At 43.1% G+C, this 25,159-nt stretch overlaps 1 protein-coding gene across 27 annotated transcripts in view; it reads left to right on the forward strand.

The window, feature by feature from the left end:
• TIAM1 (TIAM Rac1 associated GEF 1) overlaps nucleotides 1-25,159 on the forward strand; it is a 441,123-nt gene that overhangs the window by 366,905 nt on the left and 49,059 nt on the right. For all 27 annotated transcript variants that reach the window (XM_045389226.2, XM_074034149.1, XM_065541421.1 and 24 more), the window contains 2 exons: nucleotides 6,389-6,475; nucleotides 10,752-10,976. In XM_045389226.2, coding sequence (XP_045245161.2) covers nucleotides 6,389-6,475; nucleotides 10,752-10,976 — 312 coding nt within the window. The remainder of the gene's footprint in view (nucleotides 1-6,388; nucleotides 6,476-10,751; nucleotides 10,977-25,159) is intronic.

Genomic DNA, 25,159 nt, shown 5'->3' on the forward strand with positions numbered 1-25,159 from the left:
GGTTGTCTACGTTCTGGTGGAGTTAAATATATATTCCTTTCCATATGTTTAAGACCAGTCTTCTTTACTTAGCATTACAGTGTATGGCTTGAATAGTAACAGAATTGGTGCCTGAGTAAATTAAGTGAGGAAAATCCATACTGTGCTCAGTGAGGAGCAGCGAGGTTAGCTGAGGTGACAGACAGCCACCAAAGCCTGGTGGCTCGAAACAGTGACATTTATTTCTCACATTCACCATGCATCCCTTGTGGGTTGGCTGGGACTCCATACGTTGTCCTCATTCCACACCCAGGCCTGGAGCAGCTGCCACCTGGGACAGTGCTTGTCACTCAGCGGAGGGGGAAGAGGAGGTGCGAAAGCAGATGTTGTCCCACTCCCAATTCATTGGCCAAAGTCAGTCACACAGCCATACCTACCTACAAGAGAGCGTAGAAGTGTGATTCTACTGTTTGGTAGAAGGAGAACAAAGTTCCTGGTGGAAAGACATAAAGACTACCGTATATGTTGACTTAAGATTTCTCTCTGAACCGGCCGGGCATGGTGGCTCACGCCTGTAATCCCAGCACTTTGGGATGCCGAGGCAGGCAGATCACGAAGTCAGGAGATCGAGAGCATCCCGGCTAACACGGTGAAACCCCAGCTCTACTTAAAATACAAAAAATTAGCCGAACGGTGGCGGGTGCCTGTAGTCCCAGCTACTCGGGAGGCTGAGGCAGGAGAATGGTGTGAACCCGGGAGGCGGAGCTTGCAGTGAGCCAAGATCATGCCATTGCACTTCAGCCTGGGTGACAGAGCGAGACCCATCTCAAAAAAAAAAAGATTTCTCTCTGAATCAAGTTATTAAGCTTTCTTTTGTTTTTTTTTTAGGACACAGTTTTCCTCTGTCGCCCAGGCTGGAGTGCAGTGATGCGATCTCAGCTCACTCCAACCTCTGCCTCCCGAGTAGCTGAGATTACAGGCATGTGCCACCATGCCTGGCTAATTTTTGAACTTTTGGAAGAGGCGGGTTTCACCGTGTTGGCCAGGATGGTCTTGAACTCCTGACCTCAACTGATTGACCCACCTCGGCCTTCCAAAGTGCTGGGATTACAGGCATGAGCCACTGCGCCTGGCCCAAGTTATTAAGCTTTTTAGCATTTGAAAGTCTTTAAACTCTTTTCTGAGCAGTGGGATATTATATTCCTTCTGGACCTTCCCCTGTAGGCCACCAATCTTCATCTCAGAATACTCGAGGATTTGGGCCTAATGAAGAGAACCCAATTTTGAACCCTGGCCACTTGCATTATAACTTTATGCTGTTTATTTCTTGACCTTAAAACTAAAGACATCATAAAGCCAGGAGAATGTTTCTCATCGCAAGGAATAAATGTTTATGAGCGGCCTATTATGCAGCAAAAAGCCGACCTCAGTAATTAGAGCTGTAATTGGTGGCAGTGAAGTGCCTGGATCCTCCAAAATTAGATGCTCCCATAATGATTATTCTTTTTCTCTTCAGTTTACTTAATTTTTGTTGAGTAAGGATAAACTAGCAAAGATTAAGTTCAGAAGGCTGAATTTCAAAGCTCTTGGACTCTGATTCTAAGATTGAGTGATTCAGGGACCCCAAAATTGGAACTGGGCATAAAACTGCTATCGTTTGTATACTTTTTAATACTTTTTATTAAAGTGACTGAATTACTCACAGAACCCATTTACTTTTACCCCCTGAGGAAGGTATGACAGGGCACCAGGCATCAGTCTTGAGAGTATTACAGACAGTGCTTCTCAACCCATCTGATGCAAAGAAGCAAGTATTTTGTTTTGTTTTAATTTCCACTCTTTTGTAACTACCACTGCTTTGGTGAAATACTAAATTCCATGCTTAGAGGTTATGGCAAAGTCAAGGTTCCAAGAGGTTCTCAATGCTTAGTCTCGGTTTCTGTCCTTACGTTACTGCCATTAGCCAACAGTTGGCACCTGTTCCTGGACTTCACTTTGAAAAGCCCTGCCACAGGCCAGACGCAGAGGCTCACGCCTGTAATCCCAGCATTTTGGGAGGCCAAGGCGGACGGATCACGAGGTCAAGAGATCGAGACCATCCTGGCCAACATGATGAAACCCCGTCTCTACTAAAGATACAAAAATTAGCTGGGCGTGGTGACACGCGCCTGTAGTCCCAGGTACTCAGGAGGCTGAGGCAGGAGAATCACTTGAACCCGGGAGGCAGAGGTTGCAGTGAGCCGAGATCACGCCACTGCACTCCAGCCCGGTGACAGAGTGAGACTCCGTTTCAAAGAAAAAAAAAAAAGAAAAGAAAAGCCCTGCCACGCATGGCTAATAAGCTCAGTTAAATCACTTCTTCTCCGTGCTTGGGTTGGTTTTAGGGTGTGATGTTCCAACAGCATATTGATTGAAGAGGTGAAAGATTCCCCCAATCCTCAGAGATCTGATTGCCTCTGGATTAAAGGCTACCACAGAGTCGAAATTCAGCCCATCTGTATCTAATATTAACACCTCACTAAGTGGCTTCCGGTTAGATACTGAGTTTGGTACAAGTAAAAGCTACTAGCACAAACACAAAAACAGCTCACCATACAGATCAAATGCTGCTTTCTATTTTAGAACACTTTAGGGAGGAAAATATAATTTAATAATCCAACTGACTGAACACATTTAAAGAGGGAACATTTACTTAATTTCTCTCTCTTGCCCCTCTCTCCACCGCAGCCTTCAGCTCACTCCCAGACCTTACTGTTGAAATTAGTTCACATATCCAATTACATGATACTTAGACTAAGCATGAGGCCCTAGGCTGCCTTGAAGTAGAAGAATGCGTCATTTCAGCAACTTAGTATTCCTTTTCTCTGGGTACTTCTAGTACTATTATATTTTTTAGTCATGTGTTCTCCTCATGTTATAGGTGCCTGTGCTTGTTATCTGAATTTTCGTTGTATCCTGGACTCTAGTTTTGAGTAATTCTCTATTGTTTATCATGTTATGGTTTTTCCAGGGTGAGGAATCTTTTGGTGGTTCATCTCATGAGTTTGTTCTTAGTTTCTTTTTTCTTTTTTGAGACAGGATCTTACTCTGTCACCCAGGCTGGAGTGCAGTGGTGGGATCATGACTCCCTGCAGCCTCAACCTCCTAGGCTCGAGCCATCCTTCCCACCTCAGCCTCCCAAGTAACTGGGACTATAAGGCATGTGCCACCATGCCCAGCTAATTTAAAAAAAAAAAAAATTTTTTTAGAGATAGGGTCTCACTATGTTGCCAGGGCTGATCTCAAACTCCTGGGCTCATGCATTCCTCCTGCATTCCTCCCAAGAGTGCTAAGATTATAGGCATGAGCCACCACGCCCGACCTTAGTTTCATCACTTAGTTTTAAGCACTTCCTTCATTCTCCTGATCATTATTCCACTTGCCACTCATGATCCCTTCCTGTGTTTGAAGCGAACAGCCTTCCAATTGGTGGATACATCGATTTATATTGAATAATTTCCCTCCGCCCCCTGTTAGCAATCATTTTGGACGATATTAGAGTTGTCTGCTGAGAGTTACAACATTGCTATCCTATTTAAAAGAAATAGATCTGACTTTGCTGATTAACTGTTAAAATCATTATGTTCTTCATTCAGCTCCACTGAATCCCGCTGTAGGATATTTCATAATTTTCTTTATATTTGTTCATATAGGAGATGGTTATAATGTTTTCCCCCTAGTGTGCAAAGTATTGGCAACTTTAAATGGAAGCCGCTCACATGTTTGTTGCAAGGCAAGGTGTGGGGAGGGCTTCCTTCTTGGAACAGCGAGAGGGGGCTCCTGTTTGACCCCTAAACCAGTGTCCAGTATGAATTCCAGTACAGTGCTAAAGTGCTATTCGCTTTGGTAAATTTTTGGCTTTCATTTGGGTGATCTTCAAAAAAGGAGCTTAGGCCCATTATCCTTTCTCCCACCCTCTTTCCTGTCATAGAGATTTCCCCACTAATTAGAGATGTCTGATCTGTTTCTTAGACCTGTTCTTTTTACCCAGTTGTCCGGTACAAATTACATAATCAATTGCAGTCCTCAGACTGGAAGTCTCCTCTATTCTCACTCCTATTTTTAACCTTTTGATTATAAAAAAAGAAGACCAAGAAAACAGGGAATGGCCGGGTATGGTGGCTCACACCTGTAATCCCAGCACTTCGGGAAGCCGAGGCGGGTGGATCACTTGAAGTCAGGAGTTTGAGAACAATCTGGCCAGCAGACGAAATCCCATCTCTACCAAAATTAGAAAAATTAGCTGAGTGTGATGGTGTGTGCCTGTAATCCCAGCTACTAGGGATTTACTTTGTAAAACAAGAAATCGCTTTAACTCAGGAGGCAGAGGTTGTAGTGAGCTGAGATCGCACCACTGCACTCCAGCCTAGACAACAGAATGAGACTCCGTCTCAAAAAAAAAAAAAAAAAAAAAAACAATGAGGGAATGGAGCAAATCAATACCTGAGGTGTCTCCATATCTCCATCGACTCGGCTTCAGGTGACTTGCAGCAGGCTCTCACCGTGTTGCCTCCTCTGCCATCTTCCAGTTAAGCAAAGGTGTTTCCTGGTACCCCACAGGGGTGCTAATTTTTTAATAGAAAAAAAACTGGGGCCAGGCTCAGTAGTGCACACCTGTAATCTCAACACTGTGAGAGGCAGAGGCAGGAGGATCGCATGAGGCCAGGAGTTTGAGACCAGCCTGGGCAACGTAGTAAGACCCCATCTCTACAAAAAAATTAAAAAATTTAAAAAATTAGCCAAGCATGGTAGCACTTACATGTAGTCCCAGCTCTTCTGGTAGATGAGGTAGGGAATTGCCTGAACCCAGGAGTTTGAAGCTACAATGAGCTATGATCACACCACTGCATTCTAGCCTAGGGGACAGAGCAAGACCTTGTCTCTTTTAAAAAAAAAAAAAAAAAGATCTCATTGTAATAGAATGGTGGCATTTCAGAAAGGAAATTCCGATATTTAGATGAGTCCTATTCATTCTTTCCGATGACATAGCCCTTGATTCTCTCTGTCCTAACAGATTTTTAAAGAAATTTTCTACTACAATGCAGATAAATACACCTGTGTTAAGGCTCATGTAACTTAAATGATTCTTGTGTAAAAATATTCTTGACCCTTAATCTGAAAGTTAGAAGTTGCTGAAAGAAGAGAATTTAAAATAAGAGAATGAAATGACTTTGGAGAGTCTTCGGGGTGGCCCTGTGCCGTTCCCTATCTGAGGGGGTTATGGTACTTGAGAGGGCGATGGCAATTAGCACTTTTGCCGATGTGAGGTAATCCATTTCCTGGTCCTATAAACTAAACAAAAAGCCATGTGTTCATCATGACATGGCCTCAAAAGGCTCAATGACTCCCTGGGACCCAGTCTTGTAATTCTGTTTTGCTGTTTGCCTGTTTGTTTGTTTTTTTTTTCAACCACTGCGTTCCCCTCAGCATTAAGACAGCTATCTATATTATGGGATGATTTTTCTTCCAGAGCTGAAATTATTGCAGATATATACAATGACGTGTGTTCCCATTGTCCTTTGTAGAAATATCTGCAAAGGTATTTCTTTCCTTTAGCAAAATAGGTATTCATTGTGGACACTGACGTAATTGATTAGGGAAGAATTTTACATGAGGCGGTCTGGAAACAGGAGTGACCAGGACCCGTAACCATAGAGTTTTGAGTACCTAACATCCTCAAGCCACATAGAATACCTGGGCCTCACTCTGCTTTTCTCTCTGAAGGATGAAGCAGAGCCCAAGGTTAATTAGCAAATTGGCTTTGAGCTCTGGAAGTCCAGAGAAGTATAAGATAATCTTCTGATCCGATACTGCTAGAGTGTGAAATCAGGTACAGTTTCTGTAATGTGTTACTCATATTACAGATTCGTAATGTGAGTTGCATCTTGCTCCTGTTTGCACAATTGTATTAAATGAAACCATTGTCCATATAGTCATACATGTGGATGAACACACACCCTCCAACAGTACAGTTGTAATATATTCTAGGACACAGATTGGATGAAAAATGTCTGGGGACTCTTGAGGTAAGCTAATCTTTCTGTTTTCTGCTTTGGAGGAGAGTATGGAAAAGAAAAAAATGATGGTGTTTACCAGGAAGCAAGATTAAACAAAATAATTTGCTTTCCTTTGAGTTGATTGGTAGGTAATATGAAGATAGACATACCTAGTAATCTCTATTTTTACAAGTAGTGACTTCCAGAGTGATCTAAAAATAAACCTTTTCTGCTTTGTAAAACAAGAAAAAACAATCACTCCAAACTATAATGACAAACATGAAACATACCTAGTTCACAGCAGGCACTTCCTGTTGTTTGGTAAACATTCAGAAGGTGTGAGCCCTGCCATTCTGCCTTTCTGTGTTTCACAGGGTTTTTACTTTCTTCTGTGGAAGAAGATGGTATTCGAAGGCTGTACGTGAATAGTGTGAAGGAAACCGGTTTAGCTTCCAAGAAAGGTAAGTCAATGAAGGGCTGGTCTGTCCATCTTAAATGCCCTTTGGGGCTTCTCTAGTTTTTGAATGAGAAAGATTTGCCCAAAGGATTCATTTGTGAAAAGTATTTGAACATTTTCTCATTGAAAACCCTTCCAGGGAATGTGCATTTTATTCCATTCACTTAAGTGTACCAGAAAGCTCATATTCTTGAACTTTTTTTTTTTCTTTTTTTAATTTTTAGAGACAAGGTCTTGCTGTGTCACCCAGGCTGGAGTCCAGTAGCGCAATCATAGGTCACTGCAGCCTTGAAATCCTGGGCTCAAGCCGTCCTCTCACCTCAGCCTCCCGAGTCGCTAAGAGAGTACAGGTGCATGCCACCACACCTGACTGATTTATTTACTTGCTTATTTTTCAGAGTCAGGAGTCTTGCTGTGTTGCCCAGGCTGTTCTTGAGCTTCTGGCCTCAAGCAATCCTCCTGTCTCAGCCTCTCAAATCACACATTTTTGGATTTTAAATCTGATGGAGCCCATTTCCATGGGGCTGGTGGGAAATCCCATTCTCATCATGTGGTCGTCCTTCTCCATCTTCTAGGATGGTGTCGGGTTCCTGGGGGGATTCTTCCTGGAGCAGAGCATGGGGGAAGAGCCCTCTGTACTTTGGTCCACACTGGTCAAAGCTGGCATTGGCCATTACCTGAGCCTGCAGAGCTCTTTCAAACCAGATGTTCTGTTGCTTCCATTCATAGAAGAATCTGCAGAAGTTGAGAACCTAGGGATTTGAGATCCAGCCTCCCTCCCCTTCCTTAGACAGCACTTCCCTGCTACATCCTGCCTGTTTCATTTCAGCCCTTCCATGGCCCATAATGCATTTGGGCTACTTGGCGAACCCCAGCTCTCCATCCTGGAAAGTCTTTGCAACCTAGATGATTTGCTCACAGTGCTAATTTCTTAGAGCTACTGTAATAAACTACTACACACTGGGTGGCTTAAAATAACAGAAATTTATCCTCTCACAGTTTAGGAGGCCAGAAGTCTGAAATTAAGGTATTGGCAAGATTGATTCCTCTGGAGCCTCTGAGGGAAGAATGGCTTCATGCCTCCTTCTGGTTTCTGGCGTGAAAGCAGCGCTTGGCATTCTGTGGCTTATGGCTGTATCACTTCAATCTCTGCCTGAAGTCACATGGCTTCTGCCCTGTCTCTGTGTCATTAACATGGCCTTTTTATAATAACACCAGTCATTGGATTTAGGACCTACTCTAAATCATTATGAGTTGATTGTAACTTTCATGTATATTATATAATTATAATGATTATAATTATTATATAATCATAACGATACTATATATAATTATGATTATAATTATATAATTATTATCTTGATATATGATATATATCAAAAATATGATATATGATATTAACTTATATAAATATATAATATATAATAATCATTAACATAATTATACTATATTATATAATTATATAACAATTATATATAAGTATAATTGTTTATGTAATTGTTATATAATTATGATGTGTAATTATTATATAATTACAATGATTATATTATTATAATTTCATCTGTAATATCTATCTATCCCTATTTCCAAAGAAGGTTGTATTCTGACATTCTAGGTGGACATGAATGTGGGGGCACACTCTGTTGGACCCACTATACTCACTGTAAATAAATGGGACAGGTAGGTAGGGCTGGAAATCCACCTTTGTTTCTTCTTGCTATGGGATTTGTAGTTTCATCCAAGCAGTGGCAGAATAATACGTGTTGAATCTCAGAGATCAACACATCCAGGTCAGCTGTGCTTAGATGTACTTATCTTGCATCTGTTGTGTTAACTACTGCTGAATGGAGCAGAAAAGGGAAATTGAGTGTTGGTCTTCGCCACCGCTTTTTTTTTGTCCTAGTTCAGCTGAGTTCTGGGTAGTTCATGGCTAGCTTTGCAAAGCTACCTGTGCAGGTTATATTGACCTGTCCTGTCAACACTGGAGAAGCGCAACCGCAGACTTGGCTCTGCATGGAAAGGCAAAGGTGTGACGAGTGGGAAGTAAAGTCAGAATAATGTATCTGCTGCTGACTGTCATGGAGGAGCATTTTCCTTCTTTTTCCTTCCATACTTTCTAGGCCATAGGCAGCCTGGGGCCAGAGTTTGACACAGTCACTGAGCTGTATCTCAGCAAAGAGCAGAGATGACAGGATTTCTTCCCCTTCAAGCCCAAAGACTGATTTTTATCTCTTTCAGCACAATGAGTGTGCCGGTTTGCGTGGCACGGGGGTGGGGAATCTGCCGCCCTGGTTTCAGTCACATCCTGTTTTAGTTCTTTGAATCTGAGAACCCTGGTGTTAAATGAAGATGAACTGTCATCTGTACCAACCCCCTTGCTCTGTCCTCAACAGATGCAGGAGTGATGTCCATTCTGTCCTTCTGGTCCACAAACACGATCCCAACACCCAGCGTGTCTAGAAAGATATTGTGGGTATTTTATGTTAAATTTAGCTGTGAATTGGCTGGGCACAGTGGCTCACACCTGTAATCCCAGCACTTTGGGAGGCCGAGGTGGGTGGATCGCCTGAGGTGAGGAGTTCCAGACCAGCCTGGCTAACATGGTGAAACCCTGTCTCTACTAAAAATACAAAAATTAGCTGGGCATGGTGGTGCGCACCTATAATCCTAGCTACATGGGAGGCTGAGGCAGGAGAATCACTCAAACTGGGGAGGCGGAGGTTGCAGTGAGCTGAGATCATGCCATTGAACTCCAGCCTGGGCAACAAGAGCAAAACTCTGTCTCAAAAACAAAACAGAACCAAAATTAGCCAGGCATGGTGGCACATGCCTGTAGTCCCACCTACTCAGAAGGATGAGACACTTGAACCCGGGAGACAGAGGTTGCAGTGAGCCAAGATCGTGCCACTGCACTCCAGCCTGGGCAACAGAGTAAGACTTCGTTTCAGAAAAATAAATAAATAAATAAAAATTTTAAAAAATTGTGGATCACCTGAGGTCAGCAGACCAGCCTGGCCAACATGGTGAAACCCTGTCCCTACTGAAAATACAAAAAATAGCCAGGCGTGGTGGTGAGTGCCTGTAATCCCAGCTACTCTGGACGCTGAGGCAGGAGAATCGCTTGAACCTGGGAGGCAGAGGTTGCAGTGAGCCAAGATCGCACCACTGCACTCCAGCCTGGGCAACAGAGTGAGACTCTGTCTCAAAAACAAACAAACAAACAGATTTCAGATATTTTAGAAACCTGAATAAGGATGTCCAGGGCGTGTGACTCTGTGAAGCTGGGAAGTGAGAACTTCTTTGTAGGGTCATTTTCTGCAGAATCTGAGTGGCATGCTCGAGGACCTGGGAGGCTTCTCGTTCCTGCAATTTATCATTTGTCTTTGCCTGCCCCTCACTCACTCCGTTTTTCAAGTTGGTTTTTCCATATTGGTATATAAAATTAGAAATTGGGCTCCTTCTCTCTTCCTAGCTGAAAGGATTATTTTATTTTCTTTCATGTTCTTCCCAACCTCTCCCTTTCTCAGGCTGCTGGAATGTTCTTCCAGTGCCGGTTTGAACTGCACCTCGGTGTCTCAACTTCCTGTTCTTCTAGGTTGGGCTTGCTCATGGTCATTCCCTTGGGTCACAAACTTTGGCAGTTCCCCTAGCTGATCCTTTGGGGATCTGCTGAAAGAGATTCATCCCAAGGTTCTGATGTAGTTTGAAAACAAAACAAAAAAGGGCAAAAAGGATTGCATTGGGTTCTTGAAACTGTCGTCTCTTAAGTGTATTTGGAATGAGACATCCTTACTTCTGTCCTCATAGCCAGAGTGAACACCCTGCATTTTGGTTCCATGGAAATAATCAATAGGTATTAGCTGGCTGTGACTTGAGTGTGCACTGAGGCATGAACATGCACAAAACACAGATGGCAGTCATCAGAGAGCACTGTCATTCCACCCTCGCCCCACCCCAAAAGTGTAGGAAGATAGCCTGAATTAATTAACATTTGTGAGAAATTGGCAGATGCTTGGAACACTTAGATTAACGAAGGAGTAAGTTTGTTTGCTTGATGTATGAAGGACCGGCTAGGCATGTTGTCACCTGCAAATCTAGAACCTTCAGAATCTGAGGCCCATGTCCTTTCCTCAGGATCACTTCTGAGCACCGCAGCCTGTCTGCAGCAGCACCTGGGGCTGTGAGACCCACAGCAGGTGTGCCCTGTATAGCGGAGCTCCTAAGCTGTCGTGTTCTGATTATGTGTGTGAAATTAAAAATTTTCCATCTTGCGTTGGCAGGTCTGAAAGCAGGAGATGAGATTCTTGAGATCAATAATCGTGCTGCTGACGCCCTGAACTCTTCTATGCTCAAAGATTTCCTCTCACAGCCCTCGCTGGGCCTCCTGGTGAGGACCTACCCCGAGCTGGAGGAAGGAGTGGAGCTGCTGGAAAGCCCTCCCCACCGAGTGGACGGCCCTGCGGACCTCGGCGAGAGCCCCCTCGCCTTTCTCACCAGCAACCCAGGTATGACTGTGCAGGGTGCTGGGGTTGAGTCTGAACTCCGTTCTGCCACGACCCGGGGGGTTTATCACGCAGCGTGTGTGTTTCAGTGAGTGCCTCTGTCTGGCAGGTGGTATAAAATGTGTACACAAGATGTGCTGGTGACTGGCCCTGCATTTCCTGTTGAAATTTCAAAGGCAGAGGGATCTTTATTTTCTCATAGACCTGTTTTGCTACAAATCCACCTGTCACCCATGGGCAGCTTTATAGTGCTTCTACTGTTTCTCATTTTGGAGAAAGGTGAATGTTTAGAGGCCTTTGGCTGTGGATAGAGATACGGAGGCACAGAAGTGTTGGGAATTGGGCCACGTGTGGTGGCTCGCACCTGTAATCCCAGCACTTGGGAGGCGGAAGTGGGAGGATAACTTGTGGTCAGGAGTTTGAGACCAGCCTGGGCAACATAACGAGACTCTATCTGTATGGGAAAAAAAAAAATGAGCTGGACACAGTGGAGAGCACCTGTAGTTCCAGCTCCTTGGGAGGCTGAGTCAGGAGGATTGCTTAAGCCCAGGAGTTTGAGGCTACAGTAAGCTGTGATTGCACCACTGCATTCCAGCCTGGGGGACAGAGGCCTGTCTCTTAAAGAAAAAAAAAAAAAAACAAGTGCTGGGAATCACATAAGATGCTGAGACTAAGTCCTACCTTCTCTGTCATCATCTTCCAAACCACCCAGCCCTGCTTTCCTACTGTCTGAGAGAAGGACGTGAGTTGAGATGCTGAGAGGCCCAGAGTGGAAATGTGTGCAGAGCTCTTGTTTGCTCTGTCTTTTGGACTTCTTTACCCTGAAGGCTGAACCTGAGCCCATCAGTGACCCCCCTGCCCTGCCCTTCCTTCCTCACCCCCTCCTTCTGGCAACCTGTGCTCATTCTACTAGAAGCAGTGTGAGTGCCACCTGCCTTTCGAAGTCTTCCTGTGACCCCACAGAGTTAGCTCTGTCCTCTGGGCCCCCACGACCCTGCACGTTTGACTTCCATGTGGGCTCTCATTAGATCATGCGATTCTTACTTGCTTGTGTCTCTCTTTTTGCCTAAATGTGTTTCCTGAGACTGGATTTATATTCCTCATTTTCGTCTTCCTGGCTCTTTACGTGTGGTTCACTACGTGGGTGGCCCCGTCTTGTTCAGCAAGAGAGTGAGTGGATGATGGAACAGATGAGCAGCATAGATTGCTATCGTTTATTTCTCCATGACTGGGTTCTAGGGTTTGGGTTGATTTAGTAAGTTGGGGTTTTGTCATTATTTTCTCTTTTCAAAGCTTGGGATACAAAAAAGAGGGTTCCGTTCAAAATCTGAAATGGAAGCCTCTTGGGTCCTTGGATATTCTTGCCCTGCTATTGTTTTTCAAATCGTTTTCTGAAGCTCGGCTTGCTGAGGAAGCAGGAGCCCTCATTCTTTTGTTCATTGACTCCTTGGAATATTTTGACAAGTTGAAGCTTCAGAAAATTGATTGCCCTCAGTTACAGTTGACTTCCTTGACTCATTATGTTATTGTGGTCCCCACATTTCAATCACGTTTTGGAAAAGTGACTCCAGCGAGTTGTGTACCCTTAATAAAGGAGAATGAAGACCATAAAGGCTGTTGTTTCATGTGACCACAAGATGGCAGGCTCGACCCCATCAAACGGTTCACAGATACAGTTGTTTCTGGAATATGACTTTGAATGAGACATGTTATGTTAGATTAGATTATTTAAAGGATTTTATAAGCTTGCACACCTACGTGGTATAAGCAACAGTGTGTACTCAACTTTCTTTGGATATTTTTCTTCTGTCTGAGCCCTTCTTCTGCGTTCCAGATACGGGAAAAAAAAAAAAAAAACAGGTTGGTAAACTACAACCCATAGGCTAAAAGCAGCCCACCACCTATTTTTGTAAATCAAGTTTTATTGGAACACAGTCATGCCATTTATTTACACCTTGTCTCTGGCTGCTTTCTCTCTGCAGTGGCAGAGTTGAGTAGTTAGTAGTTGTGACAAGGACTTAGAGTCTGCAGAGCCAAAACTATTTACTCTATGGCCCTTTACACATAAAACTTGCTGTCCCCTAATGTATAGTATGACTGAGATTGCTCACAATTTGTTTTTTTAAGGATAGCCACTGTTAACGTGTTGGTCTATTTCTTTCTTCTTTTTTTTAAAAAAAATCTGTGTATGCATATGTATATGTACATGTGTTTGCTCAAAAATCTATTAAAATACATTTAATAGAGTTTAAAATGCATTGAACAAATCTTTACATGCATTTAAAAGATTTTTAAAATGCATTTTATATATATCTATTTCAGAAATATCTGCGTATTTCTCTGTATACAGTTGCTGTCTGGTCTTTTGTGTGGTGGAATTTTAAACAACTAGACTTTACACCTGACTACATGTTACCTCCTTCAGACCACTCACCTTTGGAGGCTGTGCACTAAATCCATGGACCCTGCCATTATTTTGAAACACATTAAAACTACAATTTTGGGATCATCTTTGGAAGGTTTATTATTATGTTTTTTTCAATTAAATGGCCATAACTCGGAACTATTTTTTAAGTATTTATTTACTATGTGCCAGGCATGGAGCTGAAAGTATGATAATAAGTATGACTCAATTTTGTGCTCCAATTTATGTTTTAGTGTAATTTGTTTTTTCATTGCTTTATCTTTTTTTTTTTTGTAACGGAGTTTCACTCTTGTTCCCACGGCTGGAGTGCAATGGCACCATCTTGGCTCACTGCAACCTCCGCCTCCTGGGTTCAAGCGATTCTCCTGCCTCAGCCTCTTGAGTAGCTGGGATTACAGGCACCTGCCACCTCGCCTGGCTAATTTTTGTATTTTTAGTAGAGACGGGGTTTCACCATGTTGGTTAGGCTGGTCTCGAACTCCTGACCTCAGGTGATCTGCCCGCCTCGGCCTCCCAAAGTGCTGGGATTACAGGCATGAGCCACTGCACCCGGCCACATTGCTTTATCTCTTGAAATCTTGCAATTTTACAATCATCAAAAATCCTTCAGGCTAGGCATTAGGATTATGGTTAGGGTAATCCCAGCCCTTTGGGAGGCCAGGGCAGGCAGATCACCTGAGGTCGGGAGTTCGAGACCAGCCTGACCAACATGGAGAAAATCCATCTCTACTAAAAATACAAAATTAGCCGGGCGTGGTGGCACATGCCTGTAATCTCAGCTACTAGGGAGGCTGAGGCAGTAGAATTGCTTGAACCCAGGAGGCAGAGGTTGCAGTGAGCCAAGATTGTGCCATTGCACTCCAGCCTGGGCAACAAGAGTGAAACTCTGTCTAAAAAAATAAAAAAATTCCTTCAGAACAGAGTCTGCTTGGTCAAGTTAGGTAATCAGACTGAGTCAAGAATAAAGCATGAAAGTAAAGCCACTGTATTGTTTGGTTTTTTATTTTATTTATTATTTATTTTTGGTAAGATTTCTAAACTGGCTTCAAAATTAGTAAATTTCGGAAGAATTTCTGAATACTCTGGTCAAGTAGCAGCCCAATTGGACCTGCTGGCGGGGAGAAGGCGCTTCAGTTCCCCACCTGGGTCTCTGCCTATCTACCTTCTAATTGCTCCTGCTTTCTAGTCCCCACTTAACAATGGAAGATAAAAGTGGAGGCAAGTAAACAGGATAAAATAACTGAAAGACTGCTCCGTGATGGGGCAGAGATAAGCAGTATCAACAGACAGCTGCAGTTAAAACAGAAAACAACCAAGAAAATTTTGTACAATGGGCAGGCTGGACTACAGCCTTAGTCTAAATTTAGAAGTAACTAAAAATAGGAAACATCCTGAGTGGCAGGTTTGAGGTTTGATGGGAGTAAGTTAAGGTGGATGATTGGTGTCCTTGACAGAGAGCCTTGCTGAGTCTCAGGGACCCCGGAGTCCACGTGAGTGCTGGCTGCTGCCTGGCTGCTGGAGGCTGGTCCTGCAGAGCTCCACGGTCTCACAAACTCAAGTGTGCAGACTTGACCAGGTCCTCCCCTAAGAACCCTGAGTGAGTATGGGATTAGCTTTCAAAGTTGTATTGTTTCTGAAATGCTTTCTCATAGAGAGGTTTGTTTCTTCTATGTGGAAGCATCACAGCCTAGTGGCTAAGAGTAGGGCCTGGGACCAAGTTCTTTGGAACTTAGTCCATTTCTTTGGAACTCAGTCATTGGCTGGGGGGACAGAGTCTCACTCTGTCACCCAGCCTGGAGTGCAGTGGCAGGATCTCGGCTCACTGCAACCTCTGCCTCCTGGGTTCAACTGATTCTCCTGCCTCAGCCTCCCAAATAGCCAGGATTATAGGCACCCACCACCACGCCCAGGTAAATTTTGTATTTTTAGTAGAGACCGGGTTTCACCATGTTGGCCAGGCTGGTCTCAAACTCCTGGCCTCAGGTGATCCACCCGCCTTACCCTCCGAAAGTACTGGGATTGTAGGCATGAGCCACTGTACCCGGCCAGAACTCTGTCCATTTCTGTGTTCATCAGCTTCATGACCTTAACCTGGTCATGTTTAATCCCTCCATGCCTCAGTGTCCTCACCTATAAAATGGGGATAATGGCACCCTATCATCTCACTGGGCTATTGTGAGGACTAAATGACGCGTAAAAGTAAAGCGTTTAGAATATTACCCAGTAAGCGCTCAATAAATGTTCTGTATATGAAGCCATTCTCTTATGGGGCACATGAGGATTCCCTGGCCTATGACCAGAGATTGCTCTTTTTCAGTCTTCTCCCTGCCTTCTATGCTGCCTCAGTCTGCAACAGGTGAATTACCTGATAACTAAGTTTATGAATGACACCTTTTTATGTTTTCCTTTCTCAAGTAGAAAGAAATGAATTCTGAGGTTCCTGGGTCCTTTTTCAGAGCTCATGGAGTCATCTAGTCTGGGATGGGGTCTGCGTCTGTATTTGTTCTGGTGGTTGCTTCTAGCGTCCAGCCCTGCTTGGGAGCCACTGCCTTAGGTCACCAGCTCTTCCTGGTTATTGCTCCCCGCCCTTTTTCTTGTCTTGGTGGAATCATAAGATAATTGGAATTTTACAGTGACATGCAAACCTTCTCTAGTTTCTTGATTACATTTTGTGATCTGCTTCGCTGAGATTTTTTTGTAATGAAAATTTGTTAGGTGGTCCTGTAGTACATTCTCCATTCTCCCGTTCCTTGGTTTACGAGGGAAGCCTGCTGCATGGGTTGCCACGTTGGCTTAGAAAGCCAGGATCTGCATAAGGAGAGTCTATCCTGAGTGTTCTCTGTAAGACTCAGTTTCCTATCCTTGGCTGTTTGCCATCCCCGAGTTCTGGTTGCAATCTTACTGGAGCTACTTTCATCTGTTTGGGTTTTTTTCAAAGCATTTGTTTTCGTACGTATTGGTAGGAAAAAAAGGGAAGGATGTCTAGGACAAAAAGATAGTTCCTTCAGTGGCTGTTTTTATAAAAAGATCTTAGCAGTGAAGGGGAAGCTAGAATAGGAAGTTGCAGACCTGTATTTGTGTGAGGTTTCAGAAAAGTCTCTCTTATGTTCTTGTGTGATTTATTTTGAATACTGATCTTATCTAGCAATATTAACAATCTGGGCAAGGTAATGCTTTGCTGTGGGGAGCTGTCCTGTGTGTTGATGTTAGACAGTACCCCTGCAAGCCACTACAAGACAATAGTATGCCACCTCTCCAAGTTGTGCCCATCAAACATATCTTCAGACATTGCCAAAAGGCCACTGGGCAGCAAAATCTCTCCCAGTTGAGAACTACTGGCCTAATTTATTAAAAGGTATAGCTCTATCACCCTGTTAGAAAAATGTTGCAGGTAACATCAGTATAGGAAAGTAAAGCAAATCTAGATGTAAAATAGTTTTTTAAAAAAGTTTTATAGGCCGGGCACAGTGGCTGACACCTGTAAGCCCAGCACTTTGGGAGGCTGAGGCAGGTGGGTCACCTAAGGTCAGGAGTTCTAGACCAGCCTGACCAATATGGTGGAACCCCATCTCTACTAAAAATACAAACATTAGCTGGGCGTGGTGGCACACGCCTGTAATCCCAACTACTTGGGAGGCTGAGCCAGGAGACTCGCTTGAACCTGGAAGGTGGAGGTTGCTGTGAGCCGAGATTGCACCACTGCACTCTAGCCTGGGCGATGGAGGGAGACTCCGTCTCAAGAAAAAAAAAAAAAAAGTTTTATAAAGCATTTGAGAGAATTCCAACACAAATACCCTTTTATGGCCTTGTTTTTCCTTCTTATATCAAGGAGAAAGCAAAGAAAAAATAAATGCAATTATGTAAAAGTAATTATGCAAAACCCCAGCTTTTATGCAAATTATAAGAATCATAGTTCAAGTGACACCATTAGTGTCTTTCCAAAGTTTCAAACGCTTGTTTCTGTCTCTCTTTGGGTTCACGTTCACTTTATTTTTGTGGTACATGCAGCTCTGCAGTGATTGTCCCTAGAATTCCACTTGACCAGTTGGGGTGAAGCAGGTGCCTTTGGTTTACCTCAATGAGTAGCCCACAGGATTACATTAAAAGTGCCAGAGGCCAGGTGTTGGTTGTGGCTCACATCTGTAATCCCACCACTTTGGGAGGCTGAGGCGGGAGGATTACTTGAGCTCAGGAGTTTGAGACCAGCTTGGGCAACATAGTGAGACTTTGTCTCTACTAAAAATTTAAAAAATTAGCCAGGCGTGGTGGTGTGCACCTGTAGTCCCAGCTACTCAGGCAGCTGAGGCAGGAAGATCACTTGAGCACAAAAGGTTGAGGCTGCAGAGATCCTTGATCACACCACTGCACTCCAGCCTGTGAGACAAGGCAAGACGCTATCTCTAAAAAAGAAAGTAACAGGCTGGGCACGGTGGCTCACACCTGTAATCCCAGCACTTTGGGAGGCTGAGAGTGAATCACCTGAGGTCAGGAGTTCAAGACCAGCCTGGCCAACACAGCAAAACCCTCTCTCTACTAAAAGTACAAAAAATTAGCCAGGAGTGGTGGCAGGTGCCTGTAATCCCAGCTACTCAGGAGGCTGAGGTAGGAGAATCGCTTGAACCCGGGAGGCAGAAGTTGCAGTGAGCTGGGATCGCACCATTGCACTCTAGCCTGGGAGACAACAGCGAAACTGTCTCAAAAAAAAGGAAAAAAGTAACAACTTTAAAAATAATAAAAGTTCCAGCGTTCTAACTGCTGCTTCTTGTTCAAAAAATGGCTATTCCTGCTACTGTGTTGGAGAAAGCCCAGTGCGTGTGGCTAACAGCAGGCCCATGGCATGTTAAAGGCAATTAGGGCCGGCGCTGGAGTTGGAGAGTCAGACCCTTTGATAAACCTCAGGCGTGTCTGTCTGATGCCAAGTGGAAGCCTGTGCTCTGCACTCCAGACCAATGTCCCTCCTGCAGGAAGTAGATTAAACAGCGTTTGTTGAACAGGAAAGGCCTCTGTGATAGCCGTGAAAGTCGAAGGCACCTTGCTTCAGAGCGAGGAATTGCCAAGCGCTGAGCACGGACAGCCGCTTGGTCTGCGTGGGCGGGACGTGCCTCTGTGCAGTACCCGTGAAGTGTGAGGTTCTATTTTGGTCTGATGTTCCATGGAGATGGCCTGGAGCTCGATTCTGAAAACCAAAGACAGTCAGGCGGCAGGGAGGGGCAGCAAAGGAAGAGGAACTGCACAGATTTCTCTTCCCACAAACAAATATGGTCCAGGGCTTCAGGTTCTCTGAAGTCTCACAGATACCCGGGCAGCACATGGTCCTCTGTTTGTTTGTCGATAACATTTGGAGCCATGGGCACCTGGTAAACTGTCGGCCTGCTGTGCTTCTTGTCACACAGCACATGGCCTGCTTGGGTGGGCCCTGCTAGGGCTGGGGGCGGGGTAACTTCCAGTGAGATTTGACTGATGACACCGTCAAATCCTGCGTGTGAGAAAAACATGTTTCGGAGACTGAGATGCTCTATTTTGATATTTTTAAAGATTATTAATGTACTTTATATTTGACTTTCACAACAAGCTAACAGGATTAGTAAGTTTTTACGGATTTTTGAATTTCTCTCTATAGGAAACAAAGACTGAGATTTTGTGACATTTGATTAAAAAGAAGTTATTATTTGTCTACCAAGTTCAAGTTGTAACGTTCCTTTCTCTCTCTCTCTCTTTCTTTCTTTCTTTCTTTCTTTCTTTCTTTCTTTCTTTCTTTCTTTCTTTCTTTCTTTCTTTCTTTCTTTCTCTTTCTTTTTCTCTCTCTCTTTTCTCTCTTTATTTTGGTTTGTTTTTTAGCTTTGTTGGACGGGTGAGCATTTATGCTGATCTTATTATGGGTGCTTATATGGAATTCTTAAAATCTTATAACAGTAAAATGACTGAAACGCAAAATAAAATTATATCCTAACGGTTGAGTTCCAGCTAAATATCTTTATAGACAGTGTCTAAGCTTTCTTTTGCCCCCACCCCCGGTCGTTCTTTTTCCATCAGGGATTTAAACTCAGGCATTTAAAAGACTTTTTAAAAGTGTAGTGTTATAATTGTTTCTCTTTGTCAGTGTTTGAATTGGAGGATCTGCTTAAAACACAGTGTTAAGACATCTCACGAGGCCAGAATATTTTTTCTTCCTCCTTTAAGCTTAAGTCTCACATGGACTTGAACGAAGCCAAAGTAGATGTGTCTAATCTGGGTAAATGAAAGGTAAATCTCAACGTAAACTTACAGTAATATGTTTGTACTTTCCCAAATCTCCTCGTTGTCTGTCCTGCTAATGGTGTGTGGGAGGTACTGATTGCAAACATTTTCACAGTAACAAAAATACTATTAATGGAAGTAACTTAAAAGGCAAAGCATTGATTTTACCTGTTCACAACAATGAATTTTATTTACAGCATTACCACAGTTTTTTTTTTTTTTTCTTTCAAGTAGAATTGGGGTTTCACTCTGTCACCCAGGCTGGAGTGCAGTGTCACAATCATGGTTCACTGCAGCCTTGAACTCCTGGACTCAAGCGATCCTACTTCTCTAGCCTTTCAGGAGTTTGGGATTACAGTTGGGAGCCACTGCGCCCGGCCCTGTAGAGGCTTTTGACTTGGCCTATGGACCCTGTCTGAGAGGGTCCGCAGTCCTGCTCTGGGCTTCTTCATTCCCTGAGGCTTTGTCTCTCTAGATTGAGCCCTCTTCCCTCTCCCCTGCGCCCCTGCTGCATGCCTGGCCATGTGCTCGGTACCGAAATATGGACGGGCATTCTGCTTGCTCTGGCTGCTTCTTTGGCCACCGCCAAGCCTTATCTTCAGTCTTCTCTCACTGACTGGTAGCAGAGCTGTCGTGCATTGTTTCCTGGTAAGTAGGTGGGGACGGGAATGTCCAGAACAAAGAAGATAATTCCTTCAATTTCTATCATTAGGGGAAAGCCTCTTGCCTACTACTGTTGTGAGTAGTACAGAGGAAGCTAGAATAGGAAGTGGCTAAATTCTGTTTGTATGGGATTAAAAAAAAAAAAAAAAAAAAAAAAAACTTGACAATGGTGTTGTCTACACTTCTTAAGCTGGGAGTGTTTAGAGAAGGCCCTAAAGTATGGGAGTCAGAACAATGGCCTTTCCCACTTGAATTCCCTCTTCCTGCCATGCTAGTGTCTCTCCTCAGCTTCCTTGAGGTGTACCACTGTCAACTCCTGCGTTTCTGGCTTTCTTGTATCATGAAATTCTCCCTAATCACTTACTGGTTATCTCCTACCACGCAACAAACTTACTCACTGTTCTGTGGCTCAGCAGTTTGGGCTGGGCTCAGCTGGTTGGTTGTTCTGCTGATCTTCCCTGGAGTCACTCATGTGGCTCTGTGATCCAGTGGCTTGACTGGGGCTGGAGGGTTTAAGATGGCCTATCTCACTCCCACGTGTGGTGACTAGACAGCTGGGCCTCCTTTGCTTGGGGTCTCTCATTGGAGGCTAGCTTGAGATTTCTTTGTATGGTGGGCTCAGAGTTACCAGCAGGGCAAGATCAGAGACTGCAAAGTCACTTGAGGCCTTGGCTCATAATCAACATATTATCTCTTAAGTTGCATTCTGTTGGTCAAAGCAAATCACAACACCAGCCCAAATTCATGGAATGGCAAAATAGACACAAAAGCCTGTGCTTAAAGAGATGAAATAAATAATCACTGTCATCTTTGCAAATGATCTGCTGCAAACTGCATTGCCTATTTTAATTCATTTTATTCAGTTAAGGGTAGAAAACATGACATACGGGGCTAAAAAAAAATATGCTTTAGAATCAGATACACCTCCAGTTATTGATTTGTAGGAGTTCTTTTATATTTTAGATGTTAATATTTTGCTAGTTATATGTATTGAAGATAACTTTTTTAGTCTGTAACATGTCTTCTTGTATTTATGGTGCCTTTTTACAAACAAAAGTGTTTAATTTCAGCAAAATCTGAATTTTCAATCTTACATGGTTTGTACTCTTTATATCTTGTTTAAGAAATCTCTCTCTCTCCTGAAGTAATAAACACTGTCTTCTATATTTTCTTCTAAAAGATTTACAGTTTGGGCTATTCACATACTGATTTATATCTCGGGTACTGATTTTTGTCAATGGTGTGAGTTGGGATCCAATGTTATGTTTCTTCATATGGCTACTGTCCTGGCATCATTTATCAAATATTCTATTCCTTTCTTACTGGTCTGCAATGGCACAACTGCTGTATTTCACATTTCCATATACAGATGGCCCCCACTTTTTTTTGTTTGTTTGTTTTTGAGATGGCATTTCACTCTGCTGCCCAGGCTGGAGTGCAGTGGCACGGTCTCAGTTCACTGTAACTTCCGTCTCCTGGGTTCAAGTGATTCTCCTGCCTCAGCCTCCTGAGTGGCTGGGATTATAGGTGTGTGCCACTACACCTGGCTAATTTTTCTATTTTTATTGGAGATGGGGTTTCACCATGTTGGTCAGGCTGGTCTCGAACTCCTGACCTCATGATCCGCCTGCCTCGGCCTCCCAAAGTGCTGGGATTACAGGTGTGAACCACCACGCCTGGCCAGATGGTCTCCAATGTATGATGATTTGACTTAATGATTTTTTGACTTTGTGATGGGTTTATTGGGGCATAACCCCATCATAAGTTGAGGAACATCTGCATGGGATAGAGGCCCTGTTTCTGAGCTCTCTTTTCTGTTAGCCTGTTCTGCACTGCTTTAGATTACTGTAATTTTATAATATGTTTTGAGATCTGGTAGGTAAAATCCCCTAATCTTGTTTTTCTTTTTTAAAACTGTCTTTAGTGTTATTGGCCTTTCTTTCTTTCATAAAATATTTAGTTCCAAGAAAAATGTTGCCATTGTGGTCTGCATCCATACAGATTCTTTGGTATTGCTTAAAACTTATACTGTGGCCTGATATGTGGCCAATTTGCATAAATTGCTAATTTTTATGGAAAATGTATATTCAGCAATTTCTTGGGTATAGGTTTGAAACGCATTCATGGATCAAGCTGTATAATTACTGATGTTTACGTGTTCAGTATCCTGACTAATCGATTGTATCTGACATTTTTGAAACTTTCTTTATGTTTGCCTAATATAGTTTTCCAACCTTTTAATCTTCTGTGTCTTTTATGTTTAAGTCTATCACTTCCATACAGCATGCAGCTGGGGCTTTGTTTTGCACTGTTTTTTTCTATAATCTAAACATGAAATTTAAGTATTATGTTAGGCTGTCTTACATTTATTTAGAATATCTACATATTTTTATTTGTTTCTATTATCTTGTTTTGCTCAATTTGTCTCGCTTGTTTCTCTTTTCCTTTCCTGTCCTCTTCCAGGTTGCATTGATAAATTCTGCTTTCTCCTTTCAACCTATATAATCTATTTCTGTTCTTTTAGTGGTTGATCTTAAAATTTTAACATGATTATTAACAGAAACCAAAGTTAGTGTTTCTAGTTCCCTCTTGCATAAAATTATGAAATGGCTTTAAATATAATCATTTCCACCATTGTTTTAGTTGCAGTTTGTATTTTTTTTTTGCCCCCAAGTACCTTTTTTGGGGAGTTGGGGGGGAGTTGTCGTATATACTAAGACTTATCTGTGTGTGTATCAGCTGTTTATCATTTTCACTTGTGTACCAGATCTTTCTTTCCTCACCTGAAAGTACATCCTTTAGAGAACTTTTTCAGTGAGATTCTGTTCTTGGTAAACTTTCTCATTCTTTGTTTCTCAAAAGTCTTTATTAAAGTGTCTTTCTTGGGTAATATTTTAGCTGAAAATGCAATTCCATTTTGATAGTTTTAACATTTGAAGATTTCTTTAGGAGCTCTAGTAAGGTAATGTCTTCGGATAGATGTTCTAGTCTTTTCTCATTTCATCAATTTACGTCTCATCTATTGAGTATTTCCTTTCATTGGTTATAGTTTCTATTTCTAAAATTTCTATTAATTTACTTGGTGTTTTTTGAAATTATCTCTTTCTTCTTCTGTTCTATTATTATTATTTTTGAGATGGAGTCTCACTCTGTCTCCCAGGCTGGAGTGCAGTGGTGCAGTCTTGACTCACTGTAACCTCTGCCTTCCGGGTTCAAGCGATTCTCCTGCCTCAGCCTCCCAAGTAGCTGGGATTACAGGCACGTGCCACCACCCCCGGCTAATTTTTGTATTTTTAGTAGAGATGACATTTTCACCGTGTTGGCCAGACTGGTCTTGAACTCCTGACCTCAGATGATCCGCCTGCCTCAGCCTCCCAAAAGTGCTGGGATTACAGGCATGAGCCACCGTGTCCGGCCCCCTTTCTTCTTCTTTTGAAAAAGTATTTTAAGCATACTTATTTGATATTCTACATCTGATCATTGCGGTATCATTCCTTGGGGGTCTGATTTTGTCCGTTACTGTGTCTGTTGCTTCTTGCTCGTAGTGATGCGTTGCCTGTTGTGTTTTATAATATGGGATTATGGGTCCTTGTTTGACCAAGCTCTATCTCTGGGTATTATGATATCATCATTAAGGGTGAAATCTTCCAGAGTAGATTTGTTTTTGCTCCTACCAGATGCCTTGGAATGCAAACACATGAAGTCAGTCCTATGACTAGAATCTCAGGGAACAGGCCAAGCCCTGTGGCTCATGCCTGTAATCCCAGCACTTTGGGAGGCTGAGGCGGGCAGATCACCTGAGGTCAGGAGTTCAAGACCAGCCTGGCAAATATGGCAAAACCCCATTTCTACTAAATATACAAAAATTAGCCAACATGGTGATGGGCATCTGTAATCCCAGCTACTCAGGAGGCTGAGGCGGAAGAATCACTTGAACCCAGAGGGCGGAGGTTGCAGTGAACTGAGATCACACCACTGCACTCCAGCCTGGGTGACAGAGTGAGAATCCGTCTCCCAAAAAAAAAAAAAAAATCTCAGGGAAGAAACCTGCTGTGTTCCCTTTCCACTCTCCTACCCCAAAGTATAGGCAGAATTTCTTTTTCCATCTCTTTTTCTTTTACCAGTGAGCACTTTTTTCTTGTAGTCTATGTCTTTTTAGACGGAGAGGTGTCGCCCCTCAGGGGAACCATATGAATGTGGGAAATTCACTTCTAACTCCCGAAGTTATATTGACCCAAGCCCTGTTTTCTGTATCATGTATCATGGGCTTACAGTTAAAACCAAAAGCTCCAGGGCAGTGGTCTCAAACTGGGTGGTGCTGCTGTTGGGAAATGTGTGGGTGCATTTTTGATTGTCACAGTGGCAGTCAAGTCCTAATCGTTTGGTACTCAGAAGCCAAGGAGCCTAGTGCCAAGTGTCCCTACCAAGTGCACAATTCTATCCCAAAAGAGTTGTCACCCTGCTAACACTAACAGGTTCTCACACCCTTTGGGAAACACTGCTTTAGGACTTGGGGATTGATGGATATACTTAGGCTGCCATAGCATGGACACTACCCTCCTTCCTTTATCAACTTTATCTTTTTCATTTGGGCTTTGGAGAGTTTTTGGAGCTCAGCTTTGTTTAAAAAAGATATTTGTTTTACTTTATTTAGCATTTCTAAGTGTTTTGTAGAAGTAGATTTATTTGTTTGCTCTTCAGGAAACCTGGCTCTCAGTATTATTAAAAATGAAAATCCAACCAGGCACTGTAGCTTATGCCTGTAATCCCAGCACTTTGGGAGGCCGAGGTGGGCGGATTCAGGAGTTCAAGACCAGCCTTACCAACATGGTGAAACCCTGTCTCTACTAAAAATACAAAA

Source organism: Macaca fascicularis, chromosome 3 (genome assembly GCF_037993035.2).
Source record: "Macaca fascicularis isolate 582-1 chromosome 3, T2T-MFA8v1.1".
In the NCBI taxonomy this organism is placed as follows: domain Eukaryota; kingdom Metazoa; phylum Chordata; class Mammalia; order Primates; family Cercopithecidae; genus Macaca; species Macaca fascicularis.